This window comes from Procambarus clarkii, chromosome 5 (assembly GCF_040958095.1).
Source record: "Procambarus clarkii isolate CNS0578487 chromosome 5, FALCON_Pclarkii_2.0, whole genome shotgun sequence".
Classification (NCBI taxonomy): domain Eukaryota; kingdom Metazoa; phylum Arthropoda; class Malacostraca; order Decapoda; family Cambaridae; genus Procambarus; species Procambarus clarkii.
The window spans coordinates 46,295,316-46,317,542 of NC_091154.1; the positions used below are offsets into that span (position 1 = coordinate 46,295,316).

Below are 22,227 nucleotides of genomic sequence, written 5' to 3' on the forward strand. Positions count from 1 at the left end.
TTTAGGGTTGATGGTATTTTACATTAGGTTTCAGGGTTACTGTTGTATCACAAAATACACGACTCATAGACCGGCTTTTTAATCCCCTTGATCGTGCCTGTGCAGGAACGCTCAGCGGCTAGCTGGTGACGTCATTAACCATTGGTTATGTCTGTGCAAGGTCGCCGGGGTAACGGAATTTGGATGCGCCAGGGACCGGCATTTTAATCCTCTTGAGCTTAATGGTAGGGGTCATAGAGCGACTTGTAGAAAAAAATTCAAGAAAACCCCATGCGCCAATGACCGGCATGGAGAAAAAAATTTGAGAAAACCTCATGCGCTAATGACCGGCATGGGAAAAAAATTAAGAAAACCCCATGCGCCAATGACAGGCATGGGAAAATATTTGAGAAAACCCCATGCGCCAATGACCGGCATGGAGAAAAAATTCGAGAAAACCCCTGCGCCAATGACCGGCATGGGAAAAAAAGCAAAATTGCCGGTCATTGGGACCTTTTCCACTACTTTCCTGAGCCTATTGGGCTCTATCATATCTACACTTGAAACTGTGTATGGAGTCAGCCTCCACCACATTACTTCCTAATGCATTCCATTTGTCAACCACTCTGACACTAAAAAAGTTTTTTCTAATATCTCTGTGGCTCATTTGGGCACTCAGTTTCCACCTGTGTCCCCTAGTGTGTGTGCCCCTTGTGTTAAATAGCCTGTCTTTATCAACCCTGTCGATACCCTTGAGAATCTTGAATGTGGTGATCATGTCCCCCCTAACTCTTCTGTCTTCCAACGAAGTGAGGTTTAATTCCCGTAGTCTCTCCTCGTAGCTCATACCTCTCAGCTCAGGTACTAGTCTGGTGGCAAACCTTTGAACCTTTTCCAGTTTAGTCTTATGCATGACTAGATACGGAATCCATGCTGGAGCCGCATACTCCAGGATTGGTCTGACATATGTGTTATATAATGTTCTGAAAGATTCCTTACACAAGTTTCTAAAGGCCGTTCTTATGTTAGCCAACCTGGCATATGCTGCTGATGTTATCCTCTTGATATGAGCTTCAGGGGACAGATCTGGCGTGATATCAACCCCCAGGTCTTTCTCTCTCTCTCTGACTCTTGAAGTATTTCATCTCCCAAATGATACCTTGTTTCTGGTCTCCTGCTTCCTACCCCTATCTTCATTACATTACATTTCCTTGGGTTAAACTCTAATAGCCATTTGTTCGACCATTCCTGCAGCATGTCCAGGTCTTCTTGAAGCCTCAAGCTGTCCTCCTCTGTCTTAATCCTTCTCATAATTTTGGCGTCGTCAGCAAACATTGTGAGGAATGAGTCTATACCCTCTGAGAGATCATTTACGTATATCAGAAACAGGATAGGTCCGAGTACAGAGCCCTGTGGGACTCCACTGGTGACTTCACGCCATTCTGAGGTCTCACCCCTCACTGTAACTCTCTGCTTCCTATTGCTTAGGTACTCCCTTATCCACTGGAGCGCCTTACCAGTTACTCCTGCCTGTTTCTCCAGCTTATGCATCAACCTTTCATGGGGTACTGTGTCAAAGGCTTTCCGACAGTCCAAAAAAATGCAGTCCGCCCATCCTTCTCTTTCTTGCTTAATCTTTGTCACCGGATCGTAGAATTCTAACAAGCCTGTAAGGCAAAATTTACCCTCCCTGAACCCATGTTGATGGGTTGTCACGAAGTCTCTTCTCTCCAAGTGTGTTACTAGGTTTTTTCTCACAATCTTCTCCATCACCTTGCATGGTATACAAGTTAAGGACACTGGCCTGTAGTTCAGTGCCTCTTGTCTGTCACCCTTTTTGTATATTGGTACTACATTAGCAGTCTTCCATATTTCTGGTAGGTCTCCCGTTTCCAGTGACCTATTATACACTATGGAGAGTGGCAAGCAAAGTGCTCCTGCACACTCTTTCAATACCCATGGTGAGATTCCTTTCGGCCCAACAGCTTTTCTCACATCCAGCTCATATAGGTGTTTCTTGACCTCATCTCTTGTAATTTCGAATCTTTCCAAGGTCACCTGGTTTGCTGCCACCTCTCCTATCGCCATGACTTCTTCCTGTTCTATTGTAAAGACCTCCTGGAACCTTTTGTTGAGTTCTTCACACACCTCTTTGTCATTCTCTGTGTACCTGTCCTCGCCCACCCTAAGTTTCAGCACCTGTTCCTTCACTGTTGTCTTCCTCCTGATGTGACTGTGTAGTAGCTTTGGCTCGGTCTTGGCTTTATTAGCTATATCATTTTCATACCTTTTCTCAGCTGCTCTTCTCACACTAACATATTCGTTCCTGGTTCTCTGGTATCTCTCTCTACTTTCTGGTGTTCTTTTATTACGGAAGTTCCTCCATGCCCTATTGTTCAGCTCCTTTGCTTTCATACATTCCCTATTAAACCATGGATTCTTCCTTTGCTTCTCTGTTTTTTGCTGTAGGGCTGGGACAAACCTGCTAACAGCCTCCTGACATTTTTGGGTGACATAGTCCATCATGTCTTGTACGGACTTGGTTATGAGTTCTGTGTCCCAATGTATATCCCATAGGAATTTATTCATCTCCTCATAGTTTCCCTTTCAGTACGCCAGCCCTTTGTTTCCCAGTTCTTTTTTTGGGGTGATAATTCCTAGCTCAACCAGGTACTCAAAGCTCAATACACTATGATCACTCATTCCCAAGGGGGCTTCCAACTTAACTTCCCTTATATCCGACTCATTTAGGGTAAATATCAGGTCAAGCAAGGCTGGTTCATCCCCTCCTGTCATTCTTGTCGGTCCCTTGACGTGTTGACTTAGAAAGTTTCTTGTTGCCACATCCAGCAGCTTAGCTCTCCATGTGTCTGGGCCTCCATGTGGGTCTCTGTTCCCCCAATCTATCTTCCCATGGTTGAAGTCTCCCATGATTCGTAGTCTGGATCCGTTCCTGCTAGCCACAGAAGCTGCTCTCTCTATTATATTGATGGTGGCCAAGTTGTTTCTATCATATTCCTGTCTGGGTCTTCTGTCATTCGGTGGGGGGTTATTTATGACTACTACTATAATTTTCTGTCCTCCAGTTGCTATGGTGCCTGATATGTAATCACTGAAAACTTCACAGTTCTGAATTACCATCTCTTCGAAATTCCAACCTTCTCTTATTAGCAAAGCTACACCATCTCCTCCTCTCCCTTCTCTCTCTTTCCTCACTACATAGTAGCCCTGTGGAAACACTGCATTTGTTATGGTTTTCGTTAGCTTTGTTTCTGTGAGTGGTATTATGTCTGAGTTTTCTTCTCCTGTCCATTCTCCGAGTTCACTTGTTTTATTTGTAATCCCATCTATGTTAGTGTACATTGCCTTGAAGCTCACTTTCTTCTGTTCATTTTCTTGTCCCTTTCTTGGCGAGCATTCTGCTGGTGTGGGAAGCTGTTCCGTGGGTGAGAAGGTCTGTGGGTCTCAAAGGATTTTAGGGTGGGGGGTACGTGTTTAAGGGAAGGGGGGGACAGGTAGGGTGTGGCTTAAATTAAGGAGATAGGGGGGACATGGAGGATACGGGGTGAGGAGGGATAGGGAGGGTATGGGATGAAGGGGAGAAGGGGAAAGGCAGGAGGGGGGATATGATGGGAATGGGGAAGGGGTGACAGGGTCAGAATGGGGTGGGGGGGAGGGAGGGATGAGTGGGGGCAGGTAGGGTAAGGGGAAGGGAGGGTTTCTATGCAGAGGGGGGTGGTGGTGTTTCCCTCCCCTCTGGTGTTCCTGGGATGCTTGTTTTGGGTTCCCCTCTTGTCTCTGGGACTGTTGTGTTGAGGGGCTGTGCTTTCCTGGTTTGCTCCTCTCTCCCTGTGCTTCCTCCTTGCCTCTGCTGCCCTGGCTTTCTCTTCCTTCGTCCTATCCCTCTGCAGGAATACTTTTTTGTATCCCTCCACATACTGCAGACGTCTCTTCCTTTCGAGAATATCCTCCTTCGTGGTTTCATTTGTAAACATCACCTTTACAAGTCGGTTTCTGTCCTTGTTGTACCAGCCCTACCTGAAAACCTTCTCAATGCTTTGTTCAGCCCCTTCCATCTGTAACTCCTTCAGCAGCCCATGTACTGCCTCTCTATCCTTGCTATTCCATTCTTGCCTGTTGGATCCTTCCTGTTCTTTGATGCCTACAACTACCACTGATCTTTTTCTCTCCAGCAGCTGAGTGGTGCACCTTGCTTTTTCTGTGAGGTAGCTGCTTGCATGGCTACCTCCCTCACTGTGTCCATTGCTTCTGAGCTCTTTTTCAGTCTTTCCGCAAATGTTTCAGGTACAGAGGCATTTCCTTCCAATGCAACATACCCACCTTCCCTTTGGATGATAATCTGATGCTCGGTCTCTTTATTTTTCTCTGTGAGGGATTTGATCTCCTCCCTTGCTGATGTCAGCTCACTTTGCAGGTTGTTAATTGTAATCCACATTTCATGTATCTCCCTCCTGAATTCCTCCAGAACTTGGGTTAACATTTCCTTCGCTTGGTCACTTTGGCTGTTCCCTGTGTCCCAGCTGCGTCCTCCTGCCATTTTGCCCCTTGTCAAGAGAGAGAGAGCAAGAGAGCAAGAGAGAGAGAGCAAGAGAGAGAGAGCAAGAGAGAGAGAAAGAGAGAGAGAGAGAGAGAGAGAGAGAGAGAGAGAGAGAGAGAGAGAGAGAGAGAGAGAGAGAGAGAGAGAGAGAGAGAGAGAGAGAGAGAGAGAGAAGAGAGAGAGAGAGAGAGAACAGAGAGACCGTGTGTGTGTGTGCATGTGTGCGCGTGTGATGGGGGTGAAGAGGAGGTGGGTGAGGTGTTGTCTTCAGATTACAGCAGGTAAGAGAGGGGGTAAGAAAGGGAGTGGATTATGAGTGAAGTTTTATCCCCTTTCCACGAAAAGGTGTTAATCCCTTCTAGCCTGACTGGACGTATATGTGTGTGTGTGTGCGCATGCATGTGTGCTTGTGTTTGTTTTTGTGTGTGTGCTTGCAAACGTACATGTACGTATGTGCATGCGTGTGTTACGGGGGTCCCGTAAAATGTCAACCTCTACCCAAAATGAGCCACTTTGATATACTGAACAAGAATTTGGTAATATTTTACCTCCGTACACCTGAAGAATTGAGTGTGAAGTGTGCATGTGTACTGACCTGTACAGACAGTGTGAAGGTGCATGTGTACAGACGAGGAGAGAGATGTCTGTACACATGCACTAGGACCTGTACAGGACTTATAGAGCCCATAACATTGTGTCAACAAACATCTTCTCTAACAGAGGCCGGCTTCAACCCGTCCCTGGCGAAGGCCAGCTTGTGCCTTCCTCAGCCACGATACTTGCCTCTTCCTCCTGACAACCAGCACGGTAAGTCCTTGCTTCACAGTGAGTCCTTGCTTCACGGTGAGTCCTTGCTTCACAGTGAGTCCCTTGCTTCACGGTGAGTCCTTGCTTCATGGTGAGTCCTTGCTTCACAGTAAGTCCTTGCTTAATGGTGAGTCTTTGCTTCACAGTGAGTCCTTGCTTCACGGTGAGTCTTTGCTTCACAGTGATTCCTTGCTTCACGGTGAGCCCTTGCTTCACAGTGAGTCCCTTGCTTCAAGGTGAGTCCTTGCTTCACGGTGAGTCCTTGCTTCACAGTGAGTCCTTGCTTCACAGTGAGTCCCTTGCATCACAGTGAGTACTTGCTTCACAGTGACTCCCTTGCATCACGGTGAGTCCATGCTTAACAATGAGTCCCTTGCTTCACAGTGAGTCCTTGCTTCACGGTGAGTCCTTGCTTCACAGAGAGTCCCTTGCTTCATAGTGAGTCCCTTGCTTCACGGTGAGTCCTTGCTTCAAAGTGAGCCCCTTGCTTCACAGTGAGTCCTTGCTTCACAGTGAGTCCTTGCTTCACAGTGAGTTCCTAGCTTTACAATGAGTCCTTGCTTCACAGTGAGTCCCTTGCTTCACAGTGAGTCTTTGCTTCACAGTGAGTCCCTTGCTTCACGGTGAGTCCTTGCTTCACAGTGAGTCCCTTGCTTCACAGTGAGTCCCTTGCTTCACAGTGAGTCCCTTGCTTTACAGTGAGTCCTTGCTTCATGGTGAGTCCTTGCTTCACGGTTAGTCCTTGCTTCACAGTGAGTCCTTGCTTCACGGTTAGTCCTTGCTTCACAGTGAGTCCTTGCTTCACAATGAGTTCCTTGCTTCACAGTGAGTCCTTGCTTCACGGTTAGTCCTTGCTTCACAGTGAGTCCCTTGCTTCATAGTCTCCCTTCCTTCACAGTCAATGCTGATACTAATAGTAGAGTGTCAGCCAGCTGGGTGATAATAGTGTCACCCATCTGGGTGATAGTACGGTGTCAGCCAGCTGGGTGACAGTAGGGTGTCAGCCAGCTGGGTGACAGTAGGGTGTCAGCCAGCTGGGGTGATAGTAGGGTGTCAGCCAGCTGGGTGACAGTAGGGTGTCAGCCAGCTGGGTGACAGTAGGGTGTCAGCCAGCTGGGGTGATAGTAGGGTGTCAGCCAGCTGGAGTGATAGTAGGGTGTCAGCCAGCTGGGGTGATAATAGGGTGTCAGCCAGCTGGAGTGATAATAGGGTGTCAGCCAGCTGGGTTATAGTAGAGTGTCAGCCAGCTGGGGTGATGGTAGGGTGTCAGCCAGCTGGGGTGATAGTAGGGTGTCAGCCAGCTGGGGTTATAGTAGAGTGTCAGCCAGCTGGGTAATAGTTGAGTGTCAGCCAGTTGGGTGATAGTAGGGTGTCAGCCAGCTGGGATGATAGTAGGGTGTCAGCCAGCAGGGTGACAGTGAAGTGTCAGCCAGCTGGGTGATAGTAGGGTGTCAGCCAGCTGGGGTGATAGTAGAGTGCCAGCCAGCTGGGGTGATAGTAGGGTGTCAGCAGGCTGGGGTGATAGTAGAGTGTCAGCCAGCTGAGGTAATAGTATGGTGTCAGCCAGCTGGGGTTATAGTAGAGTGTCAGCCAGCTGGGGTGATAGTAGAGTGTCAGCCAGCAAGGGTGATAGTAAGGTGTCAGCCAGCTAGGGTGATAGTAGAGTGTCAGCCAGCCGGGGTGAAAGTAGAGTGTCAGCCAGCTGGGGTGATAGTAGGGTGTCAGCAAGGTGGGGTGATAGTAGAGTGTCAACCAGCTGGGGTTATAGTAGGGTGTCAGCCAGCTAGGGTTATAGTAGAGTGTCAGCCAGCTGGGGTGATAGTAGGGTGTCAGCCAGCAGGGGTGATAGTAGAGTGTCACCCAGCTGGGGTAATAGTAGGGTGTCAGCCAGCTGGGGTGATAGTAAAGTGTCAGCCAGCTGGGGGAATAGTAGGGTGTCAGCCATCTAGGGTGATAGTAGAGTGTCAGCCAGCTGCGGTGATAGTATAGTGTCAGCCAGCTAGGGTGATAGTAAAGTGTCAGCCAGCAGGGGTGATAGTAGGGTGTCAGCCAGCTAGGGTGATAATAGAGTGTCAGCCAGCTGCGGTGATAGTAGGGTGTCAGCCAGCTAGGGTGATAGTAGAGTTTCAGCCAGTAGGGTGATAGCAGGGTGTCAGCCAGCTGGGTGATAGTAGAGTGTCAGCCAGCTGGGTGATAGTAGGGTATCAGCCAGCTGGGTGATAGTAGAGTGTCAGCCAACTGGGTGATAGTAAAGTATCAGCCAACTGGGTGATAGGTGGGTGTCAGCCAGCTGTGTGATAGTAGAGTGCCAACCTGCTGGGGTGATAGTAGGGTATCAGCCAGCTGGGGTGATAGTAGGGTGTCAGCCAGCTGGGGTAATAGTAGAGTGTCAGTCAGCAAGGGTGATACTAGGGTGTCAGACAGCTAGGGTGATAGTAGAGTGTCAGCCAGCTGGGGTGATAGTAGGGTGTCAGTCAGCTGGGGTAATAGTAGAGTGTCAGCCAGCTGAGGTGATAGTAGAGTGTCAGCCACCTGGGCTGATAGTAGAGTGTCAGCCAGCTGGGGTGATAGTAGAGTGTCAGCCACCTGGGCTGATAGTAGAGTGTCAGCCAGCTAGGGTGATAGTAGAGTGTCAGCCAGCTGGGGTGATAGTAGATTGTAAGCCAGCTGGGTGATAGTAGGGTGTCAGCCAGCTGGGTGATAATAGAGTGTAAGACTGCAGGGGTGATAGTAGGATGTCAGCCAGCTGGGGTGATAGTAAAGTGTCAGCCAGCTGGGGGGATAGTAGGGTGTCAGCCATCTAGGGTGATAGTAGAGTGTCAGCCAGCTGCGGTGATAGTATGGTGTCAGACAGCTAGGGTGATAGTAAAGTGTCAGCCAGCTGGGGTGATAGTAGGGTGTCAGCCAGCTAGGGTGATAGTAAAGTGTCAGCCAGCTAGGGTGATAGCAGGGTGTCAGCCAGCTGGGTGATAGTAGAGTGTCAGCCAGCTGGGTGATAGTAGGGTGTCAGCCAGCTGGGTGATAGTAGAGTGTCAGCCAGCTGAGTGATAGTAGGGTATCAGCCAGCTGGGTGATAGTAGAGTGTCAGCCAACTGGGTGATAGTAGAGTATCAGCCAACTGGGTGATAGTAGGGTGTCAGCCAGCTGTGTGATAGTAGTGTCAGCAAGCTGGGGTGATAGTAGGGTATCAGCCAGCTGGGGTGATAGTAGAGTGTCAGTCAGCAAGGGTGATACTAGAGTGTCAGCCAGCTAGGGTGATAGTAGAGTGTCAGGAAGCTGGGGTGATAGTAGGGTGTCAGTCAGCTGGGGTAATAGTAGAGTGTCAGCCAGCTGGGGTGATAGTAGAGTGTCAGCCACCTGGGCTGATAGTTGAGTGTCAGCCAGCTAGGGTGATAGTAGAGTGTCAGCCAGCTGGAGTGATAGTAGAGTGTCAGCCAGCAAGGGTGATAGTAAGGTGTCAGCCAGCTAGGGTGATAGTAGAGTGTCAGCCAGCCGGGGTGATAGTAGAGTGTCAGCCAGCTGGGGTGATAGTAGGGTGTCAGCACGGTGGGGTGATAGTAGAGTGTCAACCAGCTGGGGTTATCGTAGGGTGTCAGCCAGCTAGGGTTATAATAGAGTGTCAGCCAGCTGGGGTGATAGTAGGGTGTCAGCAAGCTGGGGTGATAGTAGAGTGTCAACCAGCTGGGGTTATAGTAAGGTGTCAGCCAGCTAGGGTTATAGTAGAGTGTCAGCCAGCTGGGGTGATAGTAGGGTGTCAGCCAGCAGGAGTGATAGTAGAGTGTCAACCAGCTGGGGTTATAGTAGGGTGTCAGCCAGCTAGTGTTATAGTAGAGTGTCAGCCAGCTGGGGTGATAGTAGGGTGTCAGCAAGCTGGGGTGATAGTAGAGTGTCAACCAGCTGGGCTTATAGTAGGGTGTCAGCCAGCTGGGTGATAGTAGAGTGTAAGACTGCAGGGGTGATAGTAGGGTGTCAGCCAGCTGAGGTGATAGTAAAGTGTCAGCCAGCTGGGGGGATAGTAGGGTGTCAGCCATCTAGGGTGATAGTAGAGTGTCAGCCAGCTGCGGTGATAGTATGGTGTCAGCCAGCTAGGGTGATAGTAAAGTGTCAGCCAGCTGGGGTGATAGTAGGGTGTCAGCCAGCTAGGGTGATAGTAGAGTTTCAGCCAGCAGGGTGATAGCAGGGTGTCAGCCAGCTGGGTGATAGTAGAGTGTCAGCCAGCTGGGAGATAGTAGGGTGTCTGCCAGCTGGGTGATAGTAGAGTGTCAGCCAGCTGGGTGATAGTAGGGTATCAGCCAGCTGGGTGATAGTAGAGTGTCAGCCAACTGGGTGATAGTAGAGTATCAGCCAACTGGGTGATAGTTGGGTGTCAGCCAGCTGTGTGATAGTAGAGTGCCAACCTGCTGGGTGATAGTAGAGTGTCAGCAAGCTGGGGTGATTGTAGGGTATCAGCCAGCTGGGGTGATAGTAGAGTGTCAGTCAGCAAGGGTGATACTAGGGTGTCAGCCAGCTAGGGTGATAGTAGAGTGTCATCAAGCTGGGGTGATAGTAGGGTGTCAGTCAGCTGGGGTAATAGTAGAGCGTCAGCCAGCTGGGGTGATAGTAGAGTGTCAGCCACCTGGGCTGATAGTTGAGTGTCAGCCAGCTAGGGTGATAGTAGAGTGTCAGCCAGCTGGGGTGATAGTAGGGTGTCAGCCAGCTAGGGTGATAGTATATTGTCAGCCAGCTGGGTGATAGTAGGGTGTCAACCAGCTGGGTGATAGTAGAGTGTCAGCCAGCTGGATGATAGTAGGGTGTCAGCCAGCTGGGTGATAGTAGAGTGTCAGCCAGCTGGGTGATAGTAGGGTCTCAGCCAGCTGGGTGATAGTAGAGTCTCAGCCAGCTGGGTGATAGTAGAGTGTCAGCCAGCTGGGTGATAGTAGGGTGTCAGCCAGCTGGGTGATAGTAGAGTGTAAGCCTGCTGGGTGATAGTAGAGTGTCAGCCACCTGGGTGACAGTAGAGTGTCCGCCAGCTGGGGGTGATAGTAGGGTGTCAGTCAGCTGGGGTAATAGTAGAGTGTCAGCCAGCTAGGGTGATAGTAGAGTGTCAGCCAGCTGGGGTGATAGTAGGGTGTCAGCCAGCTGGGATGATAGTAGAGTGTCAGCCAGCTTGGGTGATAGTAGAGTGTCAGCCAGCTGGGGTTATAGTAGAGTGTCAGCCAGCTAGGGTGATAGTAGAGATTCAGCCAGCTTGGGTGATAGTAGGGTATCAGCCAGCTTGGGTGATAGTAGGGTATCAGCCGGCTAGGGTGATAGTAGAGTGTCAGCCAGCTGGGGTGATAGTAGAGTGTCAGCCAGCTGGGTAATAGTAGAGTGTCAGCCTGCTGGGTGATAGTAGAGTGTTAGCCAGCTGGGGTGATAGTAGGGTGTCAGCCAGCTAGGGTGATAGTAGAGTCTCAGCCAGCTGGGGTGATAGTAGAGTGTCAGCTAGCTGAGTGATAGTAGAGTGTCAGCCTGCTGGGTGACAGTAGAGTGTCAGTCAGCTGGGGTGATAGTAGGGTGTCAGCCAGCTATGGTGATAGTAGAGTGTCAGCCAGCTGGGGTGATAGTAGGGTTTCAGCCAGCTGGGTGATAGTAGACTGTCAGGCTGCTGGGTGATAGTAGAGTAACAGTCAGCTAGGGTGATAGTAGAGTGTCAGCCAGCTAGGGTGATAGTAGAGCGTCAGCCAGCTGGGGTGATAGTAGAGAAGTCAGTTAGCTGGGTGAAAGTAGAATGTCAGCCAGCTAGGATGATAGTATGGTTTCAGTCAGCTAGGGTGATAGTAGAGTGTCAGCCAGCTGGGGTGATAGTAGAGTGTCAGCCGGCTGGGGTGATAGTAGAGTGTCAGCCAGCTGGGGTGATAGTAGTGTGTCAGCCAGCTTGGGTGATAGTAGGGTGTCAGCCAGCTAGGGTGATAGTAGAGTGTCACCCAGCTGGGGTGATAGTAGAGTGTCAGCTAGCTAGGTGATAGTAGAGTGTCAGCCAGCTAGGGTGATAGAAGAGTGTCTGCCAGCTAGGGTGATAGAAGAGTGTTAGCCAGCCGGGGTGATAGTAGAGAAACAGTCAGCTGGGGTGATAGTAGAGAGTCAGCCAGTTAGAGTGTTAGTAGAGTGTCAGCCAACTTGGGGTGATAGTAGGGTGTCGGCCGGCTAGGGTGATAGTAAAGTGTCAGCCAGCTGGGTGTTAGTAGAGTGTCAGACAGCTAGGATGATCGTAAAGTGTCAGCCAGCTAGAGTGATAGAAGAGTGTTAGTCAGCCGGTGTGATAGTAGGGTGTAAGCCAGCTAGGTTGATAGTAGAGTGTCAGCCAGCCGGGGTGATAGTAGGGGGTCAGTCAGCTAGGGTGATATAAGAGTGTTAGCCAGCCGGGGTGATAGTAGGGTGTATGCTAGCTAGGGTGATAGTAGGGTGTCAGCCAGCTGGGGTGATAGTAGAGTGTCAGCCAGCTGGGATGATAGTAGGGTGTCAGCCAGCAGGGTGACAGTGAAGTGTCAGCCAGCTGGGTGATAGTAGGGTGTCAGCCAGCTGGGGTGATAGTAGAGTGCCAGCCAGCTGGGGTGATAGTAGGGTGTCAGCAGGCTGGGGTGATAGTAGAGTGTCAGCCAGCTGAGGTAATAGTATGGTGTCAGCCAGCTGGGGTTATAGTAGAGTGTCAGCCAGCTGGGGTGATAGTAGAGTGTCAGCCAGCAAGGGTGATAGTAAGGTGTCAGCCAGCTAGGGTGATAGTAGAGTGTCAGCCAGCCGGGGTGAAAGTAGAGTGTCAGCCAGCTGGGGTGATAGTAGGGTGTCAGCAAGGTGGGGTGATAGTAGAGTGTCAACCAGCTGGGGTTATAGTAGGGTGTCAGCCAGCTAGGGTTATAGTAGAGTGTCAGCCAGCTGGGGTGATAGTAGGGTGTCAGCCAGCAGGGGTGATAGTAGAGTGTCACCCAGCTGGGGTAATAGTAGGGTGTCAGCCAGCTGGGGTGATAGTAAAGTGTCAGCCAGCTGGGGGAATAGTAGGGTGTCAGCCATCTAGGGTGATAGTAGAGTGTCAGCCAGCTGCGGTGATAGTATAGTGTCAGCCAGCTAGGGTGATAGTAAAGTGTCAGCCAGCAGGGGTGATAGTAGGGTGTCAGCCAGCTAGGGTGATAGTAGAGTGTCAGCCAGCTGCGGTGATAGTAGGGTGTCAGCCAGCTAGGGTGATAGTAGAGTTTCAGCCAGTAGGGTGATAGCAGGGTGTCAGCCAGCTGGGTGATAGTAGAGTGTCAGCCAGCTGGGTGATAGTAGGGTATCAGCCAGCTGGGTGATAGTAGAGTGTCAGCCAACTGGGTGATAGTAAAGTATCAGCCAACTGGGTGATAGGTGGGTGTCAGCCAGCTGTGTGATAGTAGAGTGCCAACCTGCTGGGGTGATAGTAGGGTATCAGCCAGCTGGGGTGATAGTAGGGTGTCAGCCAGCTGGGGTAATAGTAGAGTGTCAGTCAGCAAGGGTGATACTAGGGTGTCAGACAGCTAGGGTGATAGTAGAGTGTCAGCCAGCTGGGGTGATAGTAGGGTGTCAGTCAGCTGGGGTAATAGTAGAGTGTCAGCCAGCTGAGGTGATAGTAGAGTGTCAGCCACCTGGGCTGATAGTAGAGTGTCAGCCAGCTGGGGTGATAGTAGAGTGTCAGCCACCTGGGCTGATAGTAGAGTGTCAGCCAGCTAGGGTGATAGTAGAGTGTCAGCCAGCTGGGGTGATAGTAGATTGTAAGCCAGCTGGGTGATAGTAGGGTGTCAGCCAGCTGGGTGATAATAGAGTGTAAGACTGCAGGGGTGATAGTAGGATGTCAGCCAGCTGGGGTGATAGTAAAGTGTCAGCCAGCTGGGGGGATAGTAGGGTGTCAGCCATCTAGGGTGATAGTAGAGTGTCAGCCAGCTGCGGTGATAGTATGGTGTCAGACAGCTAGGGTGATAGTAAAGTGTCAGCCAGCTGGGGTGATAGTAGGGTGTCAGCCAGCTAGGGTGATAGTAAAGTGTCAGCCAGCTAGGGTGATAGCAGGGTGTCAGCCAGCTGGGTGATAGTAGAGTGTCAGCCAGCTGGGTGATAGTAGGGTGTCAGCCAGCTGGGTGATAGTAGAGTGTCAGCCAGCTGAGTGATAGTAGGGTATCAGCCAGCTGGGTGATAGTAGAGTGTCAGCCAACTGGGTGATAGTAGAGTATCAGCCAACTGGGTGATAGTAGGGTGTCAGCCAGCTGTGTGATAGTAGTGTCAGCAAGCTGGGGTGATAGTAGGGTATCAGCCAGCTGGGGTGATAGTAGAGTGTCAGTCAGCAAGGGTGATACTAGAGTGTCAGCCAGCTAGGGTGATAGTAGAGTGTCAGGAAGCTGGGGTGATAGTAGGGTGTCAGTCAGCTGGGGTAATAGTAGAGTGTCAGCCAGCTGGGGTGATAGTAGAGTGTCAGCCACCTGGGCTGATAGTTGAGTGTCAGCCAGCTAGGGTGATAGTAGAGTGTCAGCCAGCTGGAGTGATAGTAGAGTGTCAGCCAGCAAGGGTGATAGTAAGGTGTCAGCCAGCTAGGGTGATAGTAGAGTGTCAGCCAGCCGGGGTGATAGTAGAGTGTCAGCCAGCTGGGGTGATAGTAGGGTGTCAGCACGGTGGGGTGATAGTAGAGTGTCAACCAGCTGGGGTTATCGTAGGGTGTCAGCCAGCTAGGGTTATAATAGAGTGTCAGCCAGCTGGGGTGATAGTAGGGTGTCAGCAAGCTGGGGTGATAGTAGAGTGTCAACCAGCTGGGGTTATAGTAAGGTGTCAGCCAGCTAGGGTTATAGTAGAGTGTCAGCCAGCTGGGGTGATAGTAGGGTGTCAGCCAGCAGGAGTGATAGTAGAGTGTCAACCAGCTGGGGTTATAGTAGGGTGTCAGCCAGCTAGTGTTATAGTAGAGTGTCAGCCAGCTGGGGTGATAGTAGGGTGTCAGCAAGCTGGGGTGATAGTAGAGTGTCAACCAGCTGGGCTTATAGTAGGGTGTCAGCCAGCTGGGTGATAGTAGAGTGTAAGACTGCAGGGGTGATAGTAGGGTGTCAGCCAGCTGAGGTGATAGTAAAGTGTCAGCCAGCTGGGGGGATAGTAGGGTGTCAGCCATCTAGGGTGATAGTAGAGTGTCAGCCAGCTGCGGTGATAGTATGGTGTCAGCCAGCTAGGGTGATAGTAAAGTGTCAGCCAGCTGGGGTGATAGTAGGGTGTCAGCCAGCTAGGGTGATAGTAGAGTTTCAGCCAGCAGGGTGATAGCAGGGTGTCAGCCAGCTGGGTGATAGTAGAGTGTCAGCCAGCTGGGAGATAGTAGGGTGTCTGCCAGCTGGGTGATAGTAGAGTGTCAGCCAGCTGGGTGATAGTAGGGTATCAGCCAGCTGGGTGATAGTAGAGTGTCAGCCAACTGGGTGATAGTAGAGTATCAGCCAACTGGGTGATAGTTGGGTGTCAGCCAGCTGTGTTATAGTAGAGTGCCAACCTGCTGGGTGATAGTAGAGTGTCAGCAAGCTGGGGTGATTGTAGGGTATCAGCCAGCTGGGGTGATAGTAGAGTGTCAGTCAGCAAGGGTGATACTAGGGTGTCAGCCAGCTAGGGTGATAGTAGAGTGTCATCAAGCTGGGGTGATAGTAGGGTGTCAGTCAGCTGGGGTAATAGTAGAGCGTCAGCCAGCTGGGGTGATAGTAGAGTGTCAGCCACCTGGGCTGATAGTTGAGTGTCAGCCAGCTAGGGTGATAGTAGAGTGTCAGCCAGCTGGGGTGATAGTAGGGTGTCAGCCAGCTAGGGTGATAGTATATTGTCAGCCAGCTGGGTGATAGTAGGGTGTCAACCAGCTGGGTGATAGTAGAGTGTCAGCCAGCTGGATGATAGTAGGGTGTCAGCCAGCTGGGTGATAGTAGAGTGTCAGCCAGCTGGGTGATAGTAGGGTCTCAGCCAGCTGGGTGATAGTAGAGTCTCAGCCAGCTGGGTGATAGTAGAGTGTCAGCCAGCTGGGTGATAGTAGGGTGTCAGCCAGCTGGGTGATAGTAGAGTGTAAGCCTGCTGGGTGATAGTAGAGTGTCAGCCACCTGGGTGACAGTAGAGTGTCCGCCAGCTGGGGGTGATAGTAGGGTGTCAGTCAGCTGGGGTAATAGTAGAGTGTCAGCCAGCTAGGGTGATAGTAGAGTGTCAGCCAGCTGGGGTGATAGTAGGGTGTCAGCCAGCTGGGATGATAGTAGAGTGTCAGCCAGCTTGGGTGATAGTAGAGTGTCAGCCAGCTGGGGTTATAGTAGAGTGTCAGCCAGCTAGGGTGATAGTAGAGATTCAGCCAGCTTGGGTGATAGTAGGGTATCAGCCAGCTTGGGTGATAGTAGGGTATCAGCCGGCTAGGGTGATAGTAGAGTGTCAGCCAGCTGGGGTGATAGTAGAGTGTCAGCCAGCTGGGTAATAGTAGAGTGTCAGCCTGCTGGGTGATAGTAGAGTGTTAGCCAGCTGGGGTGATAGTAGGGTGTCAGCCAGCTAGGGTGATAGTAGAGTCTCAGCCAGCTGGGGTGATAGTAGAGTGTCAGCTAGCTGAGTGATAGTAGAGTGTCAGCCTGCTGGGTGACAGTAGAGTGTCAGTCAGCTGGGGTGATAGTAGGGTGTCAGCCAGCTATGGTGATAGTAGAGTGTCAGCCAGCTGGGGTGATAGTAGGGTTTCAGCCAGCTGGGTGATAGTAGACTGTCAGGCTGCTGGGTGATAGTAGAGTAACAGTCAGCTAGGGTGATAGTAGAGTGTCAGCCAGCTAGGGTGATAGTAGAGCGTCAGCCAGCTGGGGTGATAGTAGAGAAGTCAGTTAGCTGGGTGAAAGTAGAATGTCAGCCAGCTAGGATGATAGTATGGTTTCAGTCAGCTAGGGTGATAGTAGAGTGTCAGCCAGCTGGGGTGATAGTAGAGTGTCAGCCGGCTGGGGTGATAGTAGAGTGTCAGCCAGCTGGGGTGATAGTAGTGTGTCAGCCAGCTTGGGTGATAGTAGGGTGTCAGCCAGCTAGGGTGATAGTAGAGTGTCACCCAGCTGGGGTGATAGTAGAGTGTCAGCTAGCTAGGTGATAGTAGAGTGTCAGCCAGCTAGGGTGATAGAAGAGTGTCTGCCAGCTAGGGTGATAGAAGAGTGTTAGCCAGCCGGGGTGATAGTAGAGAAACAGTCAGCTGGGGTGATAGTAGAGAGTCAGCCAGTTAGAGTGTTAGTAGAGTGTCAGCCAACTTGGGGTGATAGTAGGGTGTCGGCCGGCTAGGGTGATAGTAAAGTGTCAGCCAGCTGGGTGTTAGTAGAGTGTCAGACAGCTAGGATGATCGTAAAGTGTCAGCCAGCTACAGTGATAGAAGAGTGTTAGTCAGCCGGTGTGATAGTAGGGTGTAAGCCAGCTAGGTTGATAGTAGAGTGTCAGCCAGCCGGGGTGATAGTAGGGGGTCAGTCAGCTAGGGTGATATAAGAGTGTTAGCCAGCCGGGGTGATAGTAGGGTGTATGCTAGCTAGGGTGATAGTAGGGTGTCAGCCAGCTGGGGTGATAGTAGAGTGTCAGCCAACTGGGGTGATAGTCGGGGGTCAGTCAGCTAGGGTGATATAAGAGTGTTAGCCAGCCGGGCTGATAGTAGGGTGTATGCTAGCTAGGGTGATAGTAGGGTGTCAGCCAGCTGGGGTGATAGTAGAGTGTCAGCCAGCTGGGGTGATAGTAGAGTGTCAGCCAGCTGGGTAATAGTAGAGTGTCAGCCTGCTGGGTGATAGTAGAGTGTCAGTCAGCTGGGGTGATAGTAGCGTGTCAGCCAGCTAGGGTGATAGTAGTGTGTCAGCCAGCTGGGTGATAGTAGGGTGTCAGCCAGCTGGGTGATAGTAGAGTGTCAGTCAGCTGGGGGGATAGTAGGGTGTCAGTCATCTAGGGTGATAGTAGAGTGTCAGCCCGCTGCGGTGATAGTATGGTGTCAGCCAGCTAGGGTGATAGTAAAGTGTCAGCCAGCTGGGGTGATAGTAGGGTGTCAGCCAGCTGGGTGATAGTAGGGTGTCAGCCAGCTGAGGTGATAGTAAAGTGTCAGCCAGCTGGGGGGGATAGTAGGGTGTCAGCCATCTAGGGTGATAGTAGAGTGTCAGCCAGCTGCGGTGATAGTATGGTGTCAGCCAGCTAGGGTGATAGTAAAGTGTCAGCCAGCTGGGGTGATAGTAGGGTGTCAGCCAGCTAGGGTGATAGTAGAGTTTCAGCCAGCAGGGTGATAGCAGGGTGTCAGCCAGCTGGGTGATAGTAGAGTGTCAGCCAGCTGGGAGATAGTAGGGTGTCAGCCAGCTGGGTGATAGTAGAGTGTCAGCCAGCTGGGTGATAGTAGGGTATCAGCCAGCTGGGTGATAGTAGAGTGTCAGCCAACTGGGTGATAGTAGAGTATCAGCCAACTGGGTGATAGTTGGGTGTCAGCCAGCTGTGTGATAGTAGAGTGCCAACCTGCTGGGTGATAGTAGAGTGTCAGCAAGCTGGGGTGATTGTAGGGTATCAGCCAGCTGGGGTGATAGTAGAGTGTCAGTCAGCAAGGGTGATACTAGGGTGTCAGCCAGCTAGGGTGATAGTAGAGTGTCATCAAGCTGGGGTGATAGTAGGGTGTCAGTCAGCTGGGGTAATAGTAGAGCGTCAGCCAGCTGGGGTGATAGTAGAGTGTCAGCCACCTGGGCTGATAGTTGAGTGTCAGCCAGCTAGGGTGATAGTAGAGTGTCAGCCAGCTGGGGTGATAGTAGGGTGTCAGCCAGCTAGGGTGATAGTATATTGTCAGCCAGCTGGGTGATAGTAGGGTGTCAACCAGCTGGGTGATAGTAGAGTGTCAGCCAGCTGGATGATAGTAGGGTGTCAGCCAGCTGGGTGATAGTAGAGTGTCAGCCAGCTGGGTGATAGTAGGGTCTCAGCCAGCTGGGTGATAGTAGAGTCTCAGCCAGCTGGGTGATAGTAGAGTGTCAGCCAGCTGGGTGATAGTAGGGTGTCAGCCAGCTGGGTGATAGTAGAGTGTAAGCCTGCTGGGTGATAGTAGAGTGTCAGCCACCTGGGTGACAGTAGAGTGTCCGCCAGCTGGGGGTGATAGTAGGGTGTCAGTCAGCTGGGGTAATAGTAGAGTGTCAGCCAGCTAGGGTGATAGTAGAGTGTCAGCCAGCTGGGGTGATAGTAGGGTGTCAGCCAGCTGGGATGATAGTAGAGTGTCAGCCAGCTTGGGTGATAGTAGAGTGTCAGCCAGCTGGGGTTATAGTAGAGTGTCAGCCAGCTAGGGTGATAGTAGAGATTCAGCCAGCTTGGGTGATAGTAGGGTATCAGCCAGCTTGGGTGATAGTAGGGTATCAGCCGGCTAGGGTGATAGTAGAGTGTCAGCCAGCTGGGGTGATAGTAGAGTGTCAGCCAGCTGGGTAATAGTAGAGTGTCAGCCTGCTGGGTGATAGTAGAGTGTTAGCCAGCTGGGGTGATAGTAGGGTGTCAGCCAGCTAGATTGATAGTAGAGTCTCAGCCAGCAGGGGTGATAGTAGAGTGTCAGCTAGCTGAGTGATAGTAGAGTGTCAGCCTGCTGGGTGACAGTAGAGTGTCAGTCAGCTGGGGTGATAGTAGGGTGTCAGCCAGCTATGGTGATAGTAGAGTGTCAGCTAGCTGGGGTGATAGTAGGGTTTCAGCCAGCTGGGTGATAGTAGACTGTCAGGCTGCTGGGTGATAGTAGAGTAACAGTCAGCTAGGGTGATAGTAGAGTGTCAGCCAGCTAGGGTGATAGTAGAGCGTCAGCCAGCTGGGGTGATAGTAGAGAAGTCAGTTAGCTGGGTGAAAGTAGAATGTCAGCCAGCTAGGGTGATAGTAGAGTGTCAGCCAGCTAGGGTGATAGAAGAGTGTTAGCCAGCCGGGGTGATAGTAGAGAGTCAGTCAGCTGGGGTGATAGTAGAGTGTCAGCCAGCTGGGGTGATAGTAGGGTGTCAGTCAGCTAGGGTGATAGTAGAGTGTCTCCCAGATGGGGTGATAGTAGAGTGTCTGCCAGCTGGGGTGATAGTAGGGTTTCAGTCAGCTAGGGTGATAGTAGAGTGTCAGCCAGCTGGGGTGATAGTAGAGTGTCAGCCGGCTGGGGTGAGAGTAGAGTGTCAGCCAGCTGGGGTGATAGTAGTGTGTCAGCCAGCTTGGGTGATAGTAGGGTGTCTGCCAGCTAGGGTGATAGTAGAGTGTCACCCAGCTGGGGTGATAGTAGAGTGTCAGCTAGCTAGGTGATAGTAGAGTGTCAGCCAGCTAGGGTGATAGAAGAGTGTCTGCCAGCTAGGGTGATAGAAGAGTGTTAGCCAGCCGGGGTGATAGTAGAGAAACAGTCAGCTGGGTTGATAGTAGAGAGTCAGCCAGTTAGAGTGTTAGTAGAGTGTCAGCCAACTTGGGGTGATAGTAGGGTGTCGGCCGGCTAGGGTGATAGTAAAGTGTCAGCCAGCTGGGTGTTAGTAGAGTGTCAGACAGCTAGGATGATAGTAAAGTGTCAGCCAGCTAGAGTGATAGAAGAGTGTTAGTCAGCCGGTGTGATAGTAGGGTGTAAGCCAGCTAGGTTGATAGTAGAGTGTCAGCCAGCCGGGGTGATAGTAGGGGGTCAGTCAGCTAGGGTGATATAAGAGTGTTAGCCAGCCGGGGTGATAGTAGGGTGTATGCTAGCTAGGATGATAGTAGGGTGTCAGCCAGCTGGGGTGATAGTAGAGTGTCAGCCAGCTGGGGTGATAGTAGGGGGTCAGTCAGCTAGGGTGATATAAGAGTGTTAGCCAGCCGGGCTGATAGTAGGGTGTATGCTAGCTAGGGTGATAGTAGGGTGTCAGCCAGCTGGGGTGATAGTAGAGTGTCAGCCAGCTGGGGTGATAGTAGAGTGTCAGCCAGCTGGGTAATAGTAGAGTGTCAGCCTGCTGGGTGATAGTAGAGTGTCAGTCAGCTGGGGTGATAGTAGCGTGTCAGCCAGCTAGGGTGATAGTAGTGTGTCAGCCAGCTGGGTGATAGTAGGGTGTCAGCCAGCTGGGTGATAGTAGAGTGTCAGTCAGCTGGGGTGATAGTAGAGTGTCAGCCAGTTAGGGTGTTAGTAGAGTGTCGGCTAACTTGGCGTGATAGTAGGGTGTCGGCCGGCTAGGGTGACAGTAAAGTGTCAGCTAGCTGGGTGTTAGTAGAGTGTCAGACAGCTAGGGTGATAGTAAAGTGTCAGTCAGCTAGGGTGATAGAAGAGTGTTAGCCAGCCGGGGTGATAGTAGGGTGTAAGCCAGCTAGGGTGATAGAAGGGTGTCAGTCAGCTAGGGTGATAGTAGAGTGTCAGCCAGCTGGGGTGATAGTAGAGTGTCAGCCAGCTGGGTAATAGTAGAGTGTCAGCCTGCTGGGTGATAGTAGAGTGTCAGTCAGCTGGGGTGATAGTAGAGTGTCAGACAGCTAGGGTGATAGTAGATTGTCAGCCAGCTGGGTGATAGTAGGGTGTCAGCCAGCTGGGTGATAGTAGAGTGTCAGCCAGCAGGGTGATAGTAGGGTGTCAGCCAGCTGGGTGATAGTAGAGTATCAGCCAACTAGGTGATAGTAGGGTGACAGCCAGCTGGGTGATAGTAGAGGCCAGCCAGCTGGGTAATAGTAGAGTGTCAGCCAGCTGGGGTGATAGTAGGGTATCAGCCAGCTGGGGTTATAGTAGAGTGTCAGTCAGCTAGTGTGATACAAGGGTGTCAGCCAGCTATGGTGATAGTAGAGTGTTAGCCAGCTGGGGTGATAGTAGGGTGTCTGTCAGCTGAGGTGATAGTAGAGTGTCAGCTACCTGGGCTGATAGTAGGGTGTCAGCCAGCTAGGGTGATAGTAGAGTCAGCCAGCTGGGGTGATAGTAGGGTGTCAGCCAGCTAAGGTGATATTAGATTGTCAGCCAGCTGGGTGATAGTAGAGTGAGCCAGCTGGGGTGATAGTAGGGTGTCAGCCAGCTAAGGTGATATTAGAATGTCAGCCAGCTGGGTGATAGTAGGGTGTCAACTAGCTGGGTGATAGTAGAGTGTCAGCCAGCTGGGGTGATAGTAGAGTGTCAGCCAGCTGGGTGATAGTAGGGTGTCAGCCAGCTGGGTGATAGTAGAGTGTAAGCCTGCTGGGTGATAGTAGAGTGTCAGCCACCTGGGTGACAGTAGAGTGTCCGCCAGCTGGGGGTGATAGTAGGGTGTCAGTCAGCTGGGGTAATAGTAGAGTGTCAGCCAGCTAGGGTGATAGTAGAGTGTCAGCCAGCTGGGGTGATAGTAGGGTGTCAGCCAGCTGGGATGATAGTAGAGTGTCAGCCAGCTTGGGTGATAGTAGAGTGTCAGCCAGCTGGGGTTATAGTAGAGTGTCAGCCAGCTAGGGTGATAGTAGAGATTCAGCCAGCTTGGGTGATAGTAGGGTATCAGCCAGCTTGGGTGATAGTAGGGTATCAGCCGGCTAGGGTGATAGTAGAGTGTCAGCCAGCTGGGGTGATAGTAGAGTGTCAGCCAGCTGGGTAATAGTAGAGTGTCAGCCTGCTGGGTGATAGTAGAGTGTTAGCCAGCTGGGGTGATAGTAGGGTGTCAGCCAGCTAGATTGATAGTAGAGTCTCAGCCAACTGGGGTGATAGTAGAGTGTCAACTAGCTGAGTGATAGTAGAGTGTCAGCCTGCTGGGTGACAGTAGAGTGTCAGTCAGCTGGGGTAATAGTAGGGTGTCAGCCAGCTATGGTGATAGTAGAGTGTCAGCCAGCTGGGGTGATAGTAGGGTTTCAGCCAGCTGGGTGATAGTAGACTGTCAGGCTGCTGGGTGATAGTAGAGTAACAGTCAGCTAGGGTGATAGTAGAGTGTCAGCCAGCTAGGGTGATAGTAGAGCGTCAGCCAGCTGGGGTGATAGTAGAGAAGTCAGTTAGCTGGGTGAAAGTAGAATGTCAGCCAGCT

General features: G+C 51.4%; 1 protein-coding gene across 1 annotated transcript in view; it reads left to right on the top strand.

The window, feature by feature from the left end:
• Positions 1–22,227, top strand: part of LOC138350768 (galactoside alpha-(1,2)-fucosyltransferase 1-like) — a 250,140-nt gene that overhangs the window by 86,585 nt on the left and 141,328 nt on the right. The window contains exon 2 of the mRNA XM_069302109.1: positions 5,258–5,344. Within this exon, the coding sequence (XP_069158210.1) occupies positions 5,258–5,344 (87 nt within the window). The remainder of the gene's footprint in view (positions 1–5,257; positions 5,345–22,227) is intronic.